The 17,157-nt window shown below is 37.6% G+C and overlaps 1 protein-coding gene across 1 annotated transcript; it reads left to right on the top strand.

Annotated features, from left to right (window-relative positions):
- Positions 1 to 6,573: 6,573 nt before the first annotated feature.
- On the top strand, positions 6,574 to 12,002 carry LOC146937403 (uncharacterized). The gene is made up of 2 exons (XM_085749414.1): positions 6,574 to 7,870; positions 8,053 to 12,002. Exons 1-2 carry the CDS (start codon positions 6,574 to 6,576, stop codon positions 12,000 to 12,002), a joined length of 5,247 nt encoding a protein of 1,748 aa, XP_085605540.1.
- Positions 12,003 to 17,157: the final 5,155 nt, after the last annotated feature.

The raw sequence follows: 17,157 nt of genomic DNA on the forward strand, positions 1-17,157 counted from the left end.
ACAACTCCTTCCTGTACAATAAATCTGTTCAACAACAGCCCTTACTGAAACTTCAGATCATACATAGACATTTCCAAACTCTTACTTACGGGTATGCGAAGTATCTTCCATATCTTACCCAACACTTTCGGAACGTTCCTTCTTAACTTTACCTTACATTCCCAGAGGATCTATACTTCCACAACCTAGTTCACCGTCCACTTTCTCGCACGACACTCTTACTAATACTCATCCCGAGTTCTTACCTTTCGGTGCAACTTCATCTCTTACTTCATTCCTCCTGGGTCCTATTCAGCTCTCAGGCGTCCATCCTAATCGTCGAATGTTAAATTGAGTTGATCAGGCTCAACTAACAATGACAACTAGAACTTTTACCCGGAACCCAATGGTCCCACCTCCTTTGTTGTAACTTAATGACCCAAGGCACGGTCTGAATTGCCTGCTCTGATACCAAATGTAACACCCATACTAAACGTATCTAGAAAGTTTAGCACGTGCGTTATTTTTAGTATTGGATACATTAAAATTACAACATAAAAACTTCGAATGAATATTATACATCAATACACATTCGTATAAAACGATACATCACCTTTTGTCTAAAATAATAACAAATGAATCCTTGAAATCCACATCCATTCCTGAACGTGTACGAACGAGCACTTGATGAGATATCCATCCGGCAACTAACTTGACGTCCGACCTGCTAATCTGAAACAAAATAGGATTGGGATGAGACATAATGTCTCAGTGAGTTCCACCTAATCCTAGGCTATAGGCAACCACGGGGGAAAACCTACGGTCACCACATGTCTATTTTACAACCTGGCGGTTGATTATACGTGTGTGGGGACTTGCATACTTAGACGGTTGTGCATACTAGGGCCGTCATAATTCATCTTACTTGTTATAGGCTTACTATCATACGTGTCATGGCGGTCAAGGGAACCTAAGACCACTATGCCAAGATACGGTAAACGCATTGAGGTTTTCATGTAACATGTTCATGACACCATCCTAAGCCGGACGATTAGGGAAACCTAAGAACGTCATCGGCATCACATTCTTTACTTGATCTATTCCATATCTTATACTTGTCTAATAGCATCTCGTGCTATTGCCCCTAAACATAATCTTACTTAAATTCATTCTTGCAACATAACATATATAAAGTCAGGGTCATACTTGGTTAGCGTTGAACAAACATTATTATCTTGGTTCATTTTACGGTTAGTCCCGGGTGGAGTAACCCCGAGAACAATCCCATACATGACCGATGTACGTACATCAGACTCCCTCGGTGTCGTGCGGGTCCCTTGCGGCTTAAACCGTTCCCCTTAGGTCGAGAACCTCTCGTATCCCCCTGATGTGGATAATAAGAGACACGAGCACCTACGTCTTACTTACTCAGTGACATGCGGGTCCCTTACGGCTTGAATCGTTCTCATCATGAGAACCCCTTGAATCCATACCTTCATGGATTGCAAGAGACATGTCACCTACATATTCATTTTTTAATCATAATCTTAAACATATCATGAAAGGATAAACCTATTCATGCTTACTTACTTGATCATGCACTTTCTTAATCTTAGTGGAGAGATATAATTATCAAACCACGACTTATCATACTTGCATGAGCTTCTTAATCATATGCGAAGAGTTTAACTTCACGTCTTATTAAGCATATGACTAATGCATATCATCTTATTTCCTTCTAACTATTCTAGTTCTCGATAACTATACCGAGGCTCTAGTTTCTTCCCTTTTCTTAAAGATTAACTTACTACCCGATCATGAACGAATACTCCTCTCGTATGTCATGTTCTCCAATACAAATAAATACTTGTTTTGCTTTCGATAAGACATTTTAAAACTTATGCCTTGAAGTCTTGTTTTGAGGGGTTTATATTTATAAAAGCATACATGAGTGAAAGCCGAACCGACACACGACAACTAGGCAGGACGAGCAAACCACATGCTGCCATGCAGTCACTCGCCGTTGCGAGTTGCCTTACTCGCCATGGCGAGTTGGGGGCGAGCCAGCACCCCTCCCTGCTGCTCCTGCTAGCAGTGGCGAGCTCTTTGCTTGCAGTTGCGAGTACTGACAGTCCAGCACCTGCATAATTGATGTTTTTGACCCAAAATCCTCAACACAAGCTTCCCAAGGCATATCATAACTCTATGGAACATAAAGGACTTGCAAAACAGGCTTAGAACAAGTATTTACATGTATTGTGGACATGACATAAAAAGGGGTAATAAATTCTATGTATAAACCCTAAACATATATGTTTTCATGCAAGCATAAACACACAATCCCAAAGGGTGGGAAACTAACTAAGGAACTCACATAATATGTTGCACCTGATCCCCAAAGCTCTCAAGCATCTTCATCACTTTATGCCTCAAAACCCTAGCTCTTGATCCATTAGCTTCCTTTGATCAAGCCAACTTAATCTTGTTGTTTCCTTACAATTCCAAACATCATGATCTCTAGTTGATTACCTTAATTCCAACCCAAAGCTTTCTAACCAAAACCCTAATCTTGAACATCTTCTAAAGAGGAGAGGAAATGAAAACAAGCTTAATCCAAGCTATACAATCTCTTAAAGGGTGATGGAGGAACCAACCTTGATAAAGAATCCATGAGGAAAGAGATTTGATAAGTTAGTGAGGTGAGGGGAGAAGAGAGGGTCGATGGAGAGGAGGGAAGGAAAAGAAAATCCTTCCAAAGACTAGGAGAGAGAAAGAACATGAAAAATGAGATATTTTTGGGGTTATTTCAAATATATATCCCTTTCATGGAAATTACTAAATTGCCCTTGCCTTAAGCGTGTTATATTCATCTCTAATACTTACTCCGTAATAAGTTGATACTACGTAATAAATATTCTCCATTGACTTTCTTTCAAAATAAGTTCTCTGGGACGATCGACTGAAACAGTTCAGACACTGACAGGCGGGATGTTACAATATCATAGTCAAATTGATAGCATATCATCCCCAATTGGGCAAACATACTTACTTAAAATGTTTATTCACAAACAACATAAATATAAGAACATAAACCAACCACACATTTAAGTAATTATAGTGTTTCGAGAGAGTGCCCTTACCTGAGCAATGCATTCCCTTTTATTTCTTTTAGTCATGAAAGTCCATCCAAGAATCCAATACCCTCTCCCATTAAATACTTTTATGTCTCTTCTTACTCACTTCTCCAAAATTTCACTCGAACTCTCACAATCTCAATTTTTCTCAAAGTTCATGACACCAACACTCAAGGAAAGGGAAAAGAACATGGAGCAAATAGAGAGATGATCAGATATGAGAGAGGGAGCAATAAATTACTACTCAGACTTGAGAGAGAGCAAGAAAATACGACTTAACAATTTTCTACCCAAGAAGACCACGATGTTGAAGATCGAGAATAAGGCCAGGATTTATTACATTTATTTTTTTCTTAAGGTACAAGTTAAAATTTTTAGAAGTTATCCTTTTCTAGAATAAATTATCATTTCAAAATAACGTCTAATTAATAAAAGTTTCCTATCTTTAACATGTCATGAACTATACTAATTCTTAACGTATTTGTTGTTAAACTCCTAGGAAAATTCGATGGAGTCTAATTTATTTTTTTACATCATTTCCCGAATTTTGTTAAGTACGTTAACACTTTACGCGCGGTCCAAATTTATTAACAACGTCAAAAACATTATTTTTATAAAAGCAGTTGAGATCAGGAATCAACCTTTTTTTTTCTTCTTAAAGTGCTAAAGACATAATACCTCAATATCGTTTTCTACAACTTTGTTATGAGAAAAGCTCATAACATCCAAATTTAAGTTTTTATTCTAAAAATAATAGTGTCTTTAATTTCTAACTTTTAACACGTATAGTCAAAACATAACTATCATTATTCGGCATGCATATTTCATAGAATCTCTTTATTTCAATTCAAATCCTTATAACTAACCATGAGCTTTCAAACAATTTATATATGATAACAAAACACGTGTATGTGTCCTAACCATTGTTGTCTTCAAAATTTGCAATAAATCAAAACTTATACTCCATATAATACAATTGTAATCTCCAAATCAAAAGTCTCTTTGACACATAATAATTTATTTATACTTATCTAGAATAGATCAAAAGGTTATTCATGTTTGTAACTATAATTTTGCCTTGGTGATAAAGACTAGTCTAAAAGCTCTACAAAAATCAACTAAGACTCTTCTTCTAAGAGGACAATAAGATTGTACATATACAATCTCTGTTATATTAAATCGAGCCACCCATCTTAAACAGCAACATACTTTTTTTTTATTTCTTTAAAATTACCAAAAATAGTAAAAAAAATTAATTATATTACGTAATATATTTTCACACAAAAAAATAAGTTTCTTTTCCAAAGTTCATAACAAAACTCATGAATTACTATATTAATTTAGCATTTTTGTTTTACACAACATATGTTAAACTTTGTTTGTGATGGGTTTGGAGAAAAATCTAAGACCAATATATCCGTATAGTTAATGGTAATTTCTTATGACTCTTGATGAAGGAAAATAAATATCGTAGCAACTATAGGTATATCCTAACTTATTTCTTAAAACTCATAAACTTTGAAAACTAAATACTTGGTTTATGGAATCTTATTTTTATTCCCAACAATTATTTTAATTTATTTTTCCTTCCTTGATTAAAACAACTCATGCGTGAATTTAGACGAAAGAAATGGTTAAGGACTTCTCTTAATGTTTTACTTCCAAAAAGTAAAATGAAATTAAAATCCTTTTTCAATTCTTAGTTCAACTCTTTCTTTGAAGATCATGGAACATGACCATAAATAAACAAGGAAATAAAGGAAAGAAATTGGAAGAGAGGTCCTTACAAATCCTTAAGGTGGCAGCCAAGGGAGGAGAAAGAGTAAATCCATCAAACAAACTTTTCTATATCTCTCTAAATCTATTTTTCTTCAACACTTTTCCAGTCCAAGTTCTCTTAGATTTGTATTCCTTAGGATGCCATGTAACAGATTTTGGAAGACAAATTTATCTTTAAGAGATCAAAGCTTCGGCTAATGGGAGAAGATAATTTTTTTATTTTTATTTTATTTTAAAGTGAACGAAAATTTTCTTAGTGTTCTTATGAGAAAATTTTCGATGGGAAAAATATTTTTATTGCATAAATCTATCATAAATAATTTTATGAGTCTATACAAAAAATTTCGTACAAAACGGAGTTTGTTTTAAAAATTAAGAGCGATCAAATTTCCGTTTTGTTTGAGGAAACTGAAAATTAAATTCTCGAGAAATTTTCCGAAAAATTTATCATGAGTCGCTATCGCGACAAAAATCACAAAATATTCGAGTAGCGATAAAAATTCATCGTCGAAGGTATTATTTATTTTTACTTAAACAACAATTAAAATAAATATGGAAATATATTATTATATTATTAATATTTATTTATTTTTTTAAAATTACGGGTCGTACACTCTAAGGCTCTTCTACAATCTACTAGTATCAATAGTATCAATATAGTGTGTGTATATATATATATATATATATATATATATACACACACACACACACACACACACATACATATATGTGTATATATATACACACACACACACACACACACACACATACATATATGTATATGTATGTATATATATATATATATATATATATATATATATATATATATATATATATATATATATATATATATATATATATATATCAATAGTATATATATAAAGTAAGATTTTTTATGTCACGTGTCACTTCCACGTTTATTCGCAATATTTTTATTATTTTTCTATTTTTTAAAACCTATATTTAATTTGGCATAAATATCTCAACAAACTTTTGATCTTATCTATTAAATATTTTACTTAACCTTTTTATTGAATTCCTAATATTTTATATAACAGAAATATCTCTACAAATTAAATACGACATCCTTCAACTATAAATAATCAATCAATCAATCAATAGTATATATATAAACTAAGGTTTTTGATGCCACGTGTCACTTCCACATTTATTCGCAATATTTTTATTATTTTTCTATTTTTTAAAACCAATATTTAATTTGGCATAAATATCTCAACAAACTTTTGATCTTATCAATTATACGCAGAGGAGGGGAGAAACTCACGTGCACACTATCGGAAAATATGCAAATGAACTTATTGACTTTATGTCTGAAAATCCAGATGCACCCGTTATGTTAATATTGCAATTGGCTAAGTTTAAATTATAGGAAGTTTTTTTCGCTCTCCTAGGGTTCCATGGCTTAGGGTTTCTAGCGCCACCCTTTCTTGGGTTGTTGCCGCACCTTTTGGGCTGGATCATCCTTGTGAGAAGTTGTTTCTTGATCTGATCCATGATCTAGATGCTTCTATTTCTGCATATATATTATTCTCAAGCACAGACTGTTATTCCATCAAACCCTAATCTTGCAAATCTGTCTACAAGTCTAAACCGAGTCTCCCTGTGTTGCCTTGCTTTCCCGTTTGTGTTTCCCACTTGTTCTCTGGTGTTAACCGATCACATGGATCCCACAAACCTCAACCTTGATGGTCTTACTCTGTCCGACGAAGGTCTCATCCTTAACCTAGAGAACGGAACCGAAACCGCAGCTGTCTTAGAACATTGTTTGATTGGTCGTGTGCTAGCTGATCATGAAATCCAACTCGCCTATTTCAGCGAGCGTATGTCTCGCGCTTGGAAGCCAGGCAAGAGGGTTACGATCTCCAAATCTGTGGCTGATCGCTACCTTTTCCAATTTCACCATAAGGTGGATGCTACTCGTGTCCTTGAGGAAGGTCCATGGCTTTATGTTAACTTTCATATCGTTATGGATCGTATCTCCCCCGGTGCTGTCCCAAACCTTGTTCCGCTGAATCACATCGAGTTTTGGGTCCAAGTTCATGGTTTACCCTTTGGGTTCATTCAACCAAAAGTAGGTCAAGGTATAGGGAGTTTTTTAGGCACTCTTAAGGCTTACGATGTCCGTAACACAATCCACAGTTCCTATATGCGTCTCAAGGTGGCCATAGATGTCACTGCTCCTTTGAAAAAAGACTGGCGCGTCCGTGCTAGCAATGGGGCTTTTGTTACTGTTGATTTTAAATATGAAAAACTTGGTGTGTTTTGTCACAGGTGTGGAGTTCTTGGTCACACAGACAAGGTTTGTCCTGACTTGTTCGAGCTAGATTCGGATGATGGAGTTCGTAACTGGGGACCGTATCTCAAACCGGTGTCTCAAAGGGTTGGAACTGCTGCCACCAACCGTTGGTTACAAGATCCCATTCCTGCTGCCATGCCAACACATGCTCACGGTGTTGCTGCTGTTCCTGCTGGCCGTGACTCAACTGCTGAAGGTACAGGCACTGTGACGAGCTTTCAGAACCGTATTGCTGCATTTCAGTCACAACACTCTGCTATGCGACATGATGTTCTTGCTGCCCAGAATGCGATGTTAGCAAAAAAAGGTAACGGTGTCAATTCTGCCTGCAAAGTACACTTGCTGCCCTCTTCTTCTTCAGGCACTGCAGCTTCGAATATACTCCAGGACCGTCCAGTGGTACTTGGTTTACGTGCTGCCCCATTTTCTAGTGCATCTGCTGATGATGCAAATGAGGAGAATGGCTCGGAATTGAAGAAAAGAAAACGTATGCTGGCCCTTCAGAATGGAGAATCATTTGCTGCTGATGGGGAATTGGGAAACTTTGTAATAGGACCAAATGTTAGTAATGGGGGGGATGTTGAAATGAATGTAATTTCTAATCCGCTTTTTGCTGAAAATGTTGATGTAACGGCAGGCCATGCTGATGAGGCCTGCCTAGGTAAATGAGTCTAGTGGCGTGGAATTGTCGGGGTGTAGGTAGCCCGAGTGCAATTCCCGACCTTAAGTACCTAGTTCGGCACTTCAATCCGAACATCCTTTTCTTAAGTGAGACTCTAGCTCACCGTAATAAAATTGAAGAACTACGTTATTTGCTTGGTTACGATTCTTGTGTTCATGTAGACCGCACCGGCAGAGGCGGGGGTCTTGCTTTATTTTGGCGCAACTCTTTTAATTGTCAACTTATTGATTTTTCAAATAATCATATAACTGTTGAAATCATTGAAACTATTCTTGGTCCTTGGAGAGCTACTGGGTATTATGGTTATCCGAATGGTGGCCGTCGAATTGCTGCTTGGAATTTTCTTCGTCAACTTTCTAATAGTTTTGCAGGTCCTTGGTGCATTTTTGGGGACTTTAACGATATTTTAGATGCAAGTGAGAAGCGAGGGCCCACCACCAGGCCTCCCTGGCTCATCAACGGCTTTCGTCATGCAGTACTTGACTTCGGTTTGTCAGATGTACCTTTCGAAGGGTATCCGTTCACATGGTTCAAGAGTCTTGGCACACCACGTGCGGTGGAAGAAAGGTTAGATCGCGCTCTAGCAAATAACACATGGTTTAATATGTTTCCAAATGCTTCTGTAGAAACTCTTGTTGCTCCCGCATCTGATCATTATCCTATTTTGTTGCAATGCTCTCCTAAGCTTTGGCCTACTCACTATAAAAGACATTTTCGTTATGAAAATGCTTGGCACTTGGAACCGGGTTTTACGGATTTCGTGTTTGATTCTTGGCAGGTACATTCTAATAACACTCTTATTCCAAAGTTGTCGTCCTGTGTGGAGGACATGACTATCTGGAAAAAAACTCATTGTCATAAGTTAAAGCATGACATCGAGGATTGTCGTAGACATATGCAAGAAATACGGCTGCAAGGTTCTGGTGAAGAACAAGGTCGCATGTTTGAACTTCGGAAACGTATGCAACGGTTATTGTCCCAAGACGATGCATATTGGCGTCAGCGCGCAAAAACTCATTGGTATAAGGATGGCGATAGAAATACGAAGTTTTTTCATGCATCGGCAACGGCAAGGAAAAAGGTAAATCGTATAATCTCTCTAGATGATGATGCAGGTAACAAAGTTACTAGTGAACAAGGTTTGCAAGATGTATCACAACAATACTTTATGAATATCTTTCAACAACAGGATAGTGACTTCTCTTCTATCATTGATATTATTAATCCGACTATCTCTGTTAATGACAATGATATGCTTACGGCACCTTTCACTAAGGCCGAGTTTCGAGCTGCTATTTTCTCTATGCACCTGGACAAATGTTCAGGTCCAGACGGTTACAATCCGGGTTTTTACCAGCATTTTTGGAATTTATGTAGTGATGACATTTTTAAGGAGTGTTGTGGTTGGTTAGACACAGGACAATTTCCTCCTGATTTAAATATCACAAACATTGCCCTTATTCCAAAAGGCTCTTCGCAGGTTAGCATGAAAGATTGGCGGCCAATAGCACTTTGTAATGTGCTATATAAAATTATTTCTAAAGTTTTAGCGAACAGGATGAAACATGTTTTGCCGCAGTGCATATCCGACAACCAGTCCGCTTTTGTTCCCAGCCGCTCCATTCTCGACAATGCTATGGTGGCCATCGAGGTAATTCATTTCATGAAAGCTAAGACACGTGGGACGGATAGGTATGTTGCTCTTAAACTTGATATTAGTAAAGCCTACGACCGTATGGATTGGAATTATTTAATGGCTGTTTTACAAAAAATGGGCTTCCATCATCGTTGGATTCACTGGATGCGCATGTGTGTTGAGTCTGTAGATTATTCTGTGCTTGTTAATGGTGAACAGGTTGGCCCCATTATTCCAGGGCAGGGACTCCGTCAAGGGGATCCTCTTTCTCCCTATTTATTTATTATTTGTGCCGAGGGTTTATCTTCATTAATTAGAGATGCAGAATTAAGAGGTGTTCTCACGGGAACAAAGGTTTGTCGACAAGCACCTTCTGTTTCCCATCTTTTGTTTGCGGATGATTGTTTTCTTTTTTTCAAAGCTCACGAGGAACAAGCAATTGTTATGAAGAATATTTTATCCACTTATGAGTTAGCTTCGGGTCAAGCGATTAGTTTGCCAAAATCAGAGATCTATTGTAGTCGTAATGTGCCTGATGATCTTAAAACAACTATTACTAATATTCTCGGCGTACAAGTTGTTTTGGGTACAGGTAAATATCTGGGTCTACCTTCTATGATAGGTCGAGATCGCAAGGCTACATTTGCGTACATCAAGGACCGTGTTTGGCAGAAAATCAATTCCTGGAGTGGTAAGTGCCTTTCTAAGGCAGGTCGTGAGGTAATGATAAAATCTGTTTTGCAGGCTATTCCCACTTATATGATGAGCATTTTTCAGCTGCCCAACACTTTGATTGATTCCATAGAAAAGATGATGAACTCCTTCTGGTGGGGACATGGTAAAACAACTCAACGAGGAATACATTGGATGAACTGGAAGAAGTTGTCGGCACCAAAAGTACATGGAGGTATGGGTTTCAAGGACCTCTCTGCTTTTAATCTAGCTATGTTAGGGAAGCAGGGATGGAAATTTATCACAGAACCGGATGCTCTAGTTTCTAGAATTTTCAAAGCCCGGTATTTCCCATCTGGTTCCTACCTCACGGCTAATGTGGGACACAATCCGAGCTATGTCTGGCGCAGCATCATGCGTGCTAGATTCATAGTACGTGGGGGAGCGCGCTGGAGTATAGGCTCGTGTGCTACTATTCCTATTCTCAACGAACCTTGGTTGCCTAATGGAGAGTGTATTAGAAGTGATATTCCAGGTGCTCATTTTGTTCATAATTTTACTATTAATAGTCTTATGAATTTATATGACAAAAGCTGGAATGAACAGGTGGTTAGACAGGTTTTTAGTGCGGACATTTCACATAAAATACTTCACACGCCACTAATTTCTCAGGTTGATGATGATAAACTAATTTGGAAAGCGGAACGACATGGACGATATTCTGTTCATAGCGCATACAGGTTGTGTGTTACGGAATTAATTGATTCCTCTTATTTATGGCGTCCGGGGTACTGGTCTGGTATTTGGAACCTTAAGGTTCCACCAAAGGTTAAGAATTTACTTTGGCGCATGTGTCGTGGCTGTTTACCGACCCGGGTCCGTCTGCTAGATAAAGGTGTTGTTTGTCCTACTAACTGTGCTAGTTGTGACTCTAATCAAGAGGACCTTTTGCATGTTTTTTTCGATTGCTCTTTTGCTATTCAGGTGTGGAACAGGACCGTCCTTTGGGGTTCGATACAACACGCCCTCTCTAATACCGCTTCCGTGACGGATGCTATTTTCTCTCTATTAGAGAGCTTGTCTGCTGAGTTATCTCAACGCCTGTCTACAGTTATTTGGAGTCTTTGGAAACACCGTAACCTTAGAGTTTGGGACAATGTCACAGAAACAAGTGTCGTAGTTGTCGAGCGTGCTAGGAACATGGTCACAGATTGGCAATTAGCAAACAATCCGGCTGTCCTTGCATCTGATACGCCTCCTCAACATGCACCGGATGCGAATTTGGGGATACCCATTTCACACTCACGTGACAATATCTCATGGCAGCCCCCTAGGTCCGGTAGATTTAAATGTAATATTGACGCAGCGTTTTCTTCTCATCATAATCGTACAGGTGTTGGTGTCTGTATTCGAGACTCGACAGGTACTTTTGTTCTGGCTAAAACGTTTATATATCCGTATACTGTTTCAGTGGATGTGGGTGAAGCCTTAGGGCTACACGCTGCGTTGCAATGGCTGAGTGACATGCAATTTGATAATGTGGATTTTGCAACAGATTCTAAATTAACAGTTGATGCTTTCCTTTCTACTAGAAACGATCTGTCTGAGTTTGGGTGCATCATTTCTTCCTGTCGCTCTTTGTTTCGCAATTTATTTTCTAACTCTAGGGTGGAGTTTGTTAGGCGACAAGCCAACGCGGTGGCTCATACTCTTGCACGAGAGGCCACGTGTTCAGCTAGTCCCGCCGTTTATTATGAAATACCCAATTGTATTGAGACTATTATTATCAATGAAATGCTATAAGCAAGTTTCCTTAAAAAAAAAAAATAGAGGTATTTTTCTTAAGAAATTCTTATGTGTTTCAAATTAAAGTTTACTTTTAGAAAAAAAAATGGGAGTATCAAACACACCCTATAATAATTCGAAACTAATAATTAACGATGCTGTTCCTGAAGTTCAATAACTCTAAATCAGGTATTCACAAATTACTAATGAAACAAAAATCTCTAATTAGGAGATCCAATTATATATTATTTCATGTAACACAACAATTGTATAATTTTTCCTTCAAAATAAAAATGTATAATTTTATTAATTTAATAACGAATATGGATTTATGTGAGTCCGAAAACTTAAAAAAAGTTAATTTTAATCTATATGTGTTAATATTTTTACTAAATCCCGTTAATTTTATCTGTATGTGCATCTATAAATTTACGAGTATTTATAATATAGTTTATTTTATTATATTCGTGTGCATTTATTAAGATATTCGTCACATACCAATCCGTGATAAATTTTATTTGCGGATATCATACATAATTTTTTTTAATTGTAACGCCTAATTTGAAAGTGTCTAGAATATTCAAAAGAGTGTTATATCTGATATTGGATACATTAATATTTACAATACTGAACCAACATTATGTCGAGTATTTAGATACAAAACATCGAAGCCTTATGTTACATAATACTTTTAAACTTCCAAAAGAAACTTATATACAATAAGTCAACGTAACATGTCTTATAATTATACATATGCGTCCTTAAGTCCAACTTCAAGAAAGTTTCCACGAACACACGGTCGATCCAAAGCTTTTTCCTTACCTTTGCCACGAGAAACCTGTGAACCTGAACAAATAATGAGTGGGATGAGACATAATATGTAACGCCCAATTTGAAAGTGTCTAGAATATTCAAATGTGGGCTAAAACTGATATTGGATACATTAATTATACAATACAGAAAACGACTTTAAGTCGAAAGTTTAGATACAACAACATCCCAAAGTCATTATATTACATTATTACACCAAAGTTTGCCAGACGAAATACAAAGTTCATAAGAACACATCTCATAATATAACATATGCATCTCTAATCCACATCAAGATGACTTCATGAAACACGATCAATCCAAGACTTTTTCTTTACCTTTTCCTCGAGAACCCTGTGAACCTGAACAAATAAGGAGTTGGATGAGACATAATGCCTCAGTGAGTTCTTTCTAGCCCTAGGCTAGTGATAGCCTCGGGGATACCTATGGTCATCATGTGTCTACAATACAACCTGGCGGTTGATTATACGTGTGTGGTCATGTTCCCTTGACGGTCGTGCAAGCTAGACCCGTCTTAGGTTCTTCCTAACTTGTTATAAGCCTGCTAACATCCTACGTGCCATGGAGGTCAAGGGTTCCTAGAACCGCTTTGCTAAGATACGTTAAACGCATCAAAGCCTAAACATGAAACAATCATGGCACGAACCTATACCGGACGAATAGGGTAACCTAAGGTCGTCTTCGGCATAATATTCTTTCCTTGTTCTATTCCAATACTTGTTCATATCTAGCATCATAACATAAGCATAATCATGCATGGATATATTCATTAGTCATTATGTTAGCGTGGATCATCAATTATTATCTTGGTTTATTTTATGGAGAGCCTCGGGTGGAGTAACCCCGAGAACTATCCCATACATGACCGATGAAACCTAATTAGGGCACATCGGACTCCCTCAGTGTCGTGCGGGTCCCTTGCGGTTTGAACTGTTCCCCTCGGAGAACTTCTCGTATCCCCCTGGCGTGGATAACAAGAAACACGAACACCTACATCTTGTAATAGTCTTGTTCTTATACATACATGAAAGGTTAAACTATTCGAGATAATTCCTTATCTCGGGATCCCTGCTCGATCCCTTGTTGGTGAACTACATACTAGTTCATTCTGGTTCATGAGCGTAGAAAATATTCCTAGCATCTTAACTTACATAAATATTCATGATCATCATTCTAATTCTCGACAACTATGTCGAGGCTCTAGTTTCATTCCCCCTCTTAATACATCACTAACCGGATATATTGCATAGCCTATCATAACATCTCATGTGCCATTCGTCGTTGAAATTCATGATGTTGTTAATGCATTTCTTTACCAATATCCTTAGGTGAAATGTGCAATGATAACTTGCCTTTGAGGAGTTTCTAAAGTTATAAGAGACTGCAGAGAAAAGCTTGGTCGAAACCACTACATTTCATGAATTTTCTTGTAAAAAGTGTTGTGCTGTGAAATATCGCTTGAGCGAGATTCATCATGCTTGAGCGAGATTCCAAGCGAGATTTCTCGCTTGAGCGAGATTCCAAGCGAGATTTTAACTCGGTTCTGCCTTAATCTTGCTTAAGCGAGATTCTTCTCGCTTAAGCAAGGTTCTTCAGTACCAGACCTGCAGAATTCGTAATTTTGACCTCTAAACCTCAAAATTAAGTTTCCATTAACCACTTAGAATACATAGAAAACAGCTTAGAACAAATACATAACAACAAAGAACAAAATTTCAATGACTAATGATAAAAGGGGTACTCAAACCCTATCTTACACACTAATACAAATCATGTTTTCTCACAAGAATTGCACAACCCCAAGGTAGGAGAAACTATCTAAGAACTCACCTTAAGAGAGCCTGAAGTTGTTTCCAAGCTTCCATACAATCAAAACCCTAACAAGAAAACTAGTTGGAGAAGTTGCTTCAAGTTTCTATGTTTCTTCCACCAAAACTTCCTACCTTTACTTAATTGCTTGCTTGAAGGAGAAAGATCAAAGTGAGGATGGATTCAACAAGGGATGGGGATTGATTTTCTAGAGATGGAAGAGAGCAATAATATGTTGTAAAACCTAGAGAGAGAAAGTCTTAGTCTCAATGAATATTTTGGGGTCTAAATCCCTAAAATACTCCTCTTGAACAAATACCCAAACTGCCCTTAACTTAAACGTACGCAAACTATCGTTAACAGGTATTATCTCATAACTTAAGTAAGCGAGATATTACATAATGCCTCAGTGAGTTCTATCTAGCCCTAGGCCAGTGATAACCTCGGGGAAAAACCTATGGTTATCACGTGACTAAAATACAACCTGCTGGTTGATTATACGTGTGTGGTTTTGCTTGTCTAGACGGTAGTGCATACTAGATCCGTCATAACTTTCTTCTTAACTTGTTATAGGTTTAACTTCCTATACGTGCCATGGCAATTAAGGGAAAACTAAACCGCTACGCCAAGACTCGCTCTACGCATCAAGGCCTAAACAATACATGATCACGATATGAATCTAAGCCGAACGATTAGGGAAAACCTAAGGTCGTTGTCGGCATAACTTATTGTTCTTGCATTGCTTCTGAACTTGTACATAATAAACATCACATTACATACATAAGCATATTATAAGTGTTCAAGCATTAAGTTAGAGGTTAGCGTTGAACAATCAAGAATATCTGAATTCATTTTATGGATTAGTCTCGGGTGGAGTAACTCTGGAAGTTAATCCCTTACTACCGGTAAAATGCCTAGCAAGGGCGTACCGGACTCCCTTAGTGACGTGCGGGTCCCTTACGGCTTACCCCATTCCCCTTAGAGAACCTTATATATCCATCCTTGGAAGGAATACAAAAGACACGACACCTTTACTTTCTTAATGGTCTTGACCATAAATGATTCTTATCTTAGCTTTCTTGCTTAAACCTCTTGTGATAATGATATAAAATCGTCACATCTTAGCATAAACAATTCTATGTAAAACTATCTAGCTTCTCGACTAACTATGTCGAGTCTCTATGTTCATTCCCATTCTTAATATATAATTCGCTACCCGATTATGAATCTATAACTTCTCTCGTATGCCTTGCCATTTTATACCAAATAAATACTTGCTTCTCATTTAAGAAATCATTTTAAAACCTAAGCCTTGGAGTCTTGATTTGAGGGGTTATTGTTAAAAGATCATTTAAAGAAATCCGCTCGCGAAACGCCCGAACCACCCATGACGAGCAAAACAATGAGGTTCCCCCACTGTCTGCTCGCCATGGGGAGTAAAGTTGTGTGGGAGAGTTGGGGGCGAGTAAACTCCCAGTTCTTGAGGTCTAGCTCACCTCGCGAGCTCTCTCCTCGTTGTGGCAAGTTATGACAGTCCAGGACTGTCAAAAATGGTGTTTTTCACTCAAAAACCTCAAATCCAAGCTTGCGGAGCTTATCCCGTTCTCATGACACTTACGTCTTACATACTCGTTTACCATGAATCCTTATGCGATCCTATGTGTGGTAAGCTACACATACATCATAGTCTTAATAATACATACATAAAGGTTAAACCTATTCATACTTGCTCGTTTACCACTGGTCTGTGATCTACCCGTTTAGCGATAAACTACCTACATGGTCATACTCATTCATAATGAAGGGATTAACTTATCTATTCACGGCTTAACATGCTTGCATGGTCATTCTATTTCATATGCGAAGAGAATATACTAAACACTTCGCGTCTTACATATATAGGACACATGCATAGCACTGTAGTTCTCGACAAGCTATGTCAAGGCTCTAAATTCTTTCCCTTTCTTAGTTCATCACTACCCGAATAACTCGGCTTAAACACTCTTGTGCCATCCTTGCCATACATGCTAAGATTGCCATGATTTTCAATTCAAAGATCATTTAATGTTATGTGCATTGTCTAGATGTTGTTTTGGGGTTATAAAGTTGTAAAGCGGTGAAAGAAAAGCTTCGAAATGCACCACCGGCCCACAAATGGGCCAACAAGCCAAAAGCATGTTGGCTGGACCAAAGAGTTTCGCCATTGGCGACTATCTTCTGGGAAAGGTACTGAAAATTTCGCTATTAGCAAAAAAAATTCGCTAATAGCGAGTTTCTTCGGGTCTGTGGTGCAGATTTTGCAATTTTGACCCAAAACTCGTCCAATTCAATCCTGCAATGCACCATAAACATCCAGCAACTTATAGAGACATTAATAAACATATTTCATGGAAATTTTAACATATAATCAACAAGAATTGCTTTGGGGTACTAAAGTCCTCTTCATAATTAAACTAACACAAATCATGTTTTCTTGCTAAAATTGCACAACCCAAATGAAGGTTAATCTATCTAAGAACTCACCTAACATGTT

This window comes from Medicago sativa, chromosome 3 (assembly GCF_051527215.1).
Source record: "Medicago sativa cultivar Bolivia chromosome 3, Bolivia_mono, whole genome shotgun sequence".
Classification (NCBI taxonomy): Eukaryota; Viridiplantae; Streptophyta; class Magnoliopsida; order Fabales; family Fabaceae; genus Medicago; species Medicago sativa.

Bases quoted from the DNA above. Each gene is read 5' to 3' on its own strand.
- LOC146937403 (XM_085749414.1), top strand. From the start codon at position 6,574: ATGGATCCCACAAACCTCAACCTTGATGGTCTTACTCTGTCCGACGAA. The intron at 7,871-8,052 runs GTAAATGAGTCT...GTGTTCATGTAG, and splicing joins TGCTGATGAGGCCTGCCTAG to ACCGCACCGGCAGAGGCGGG.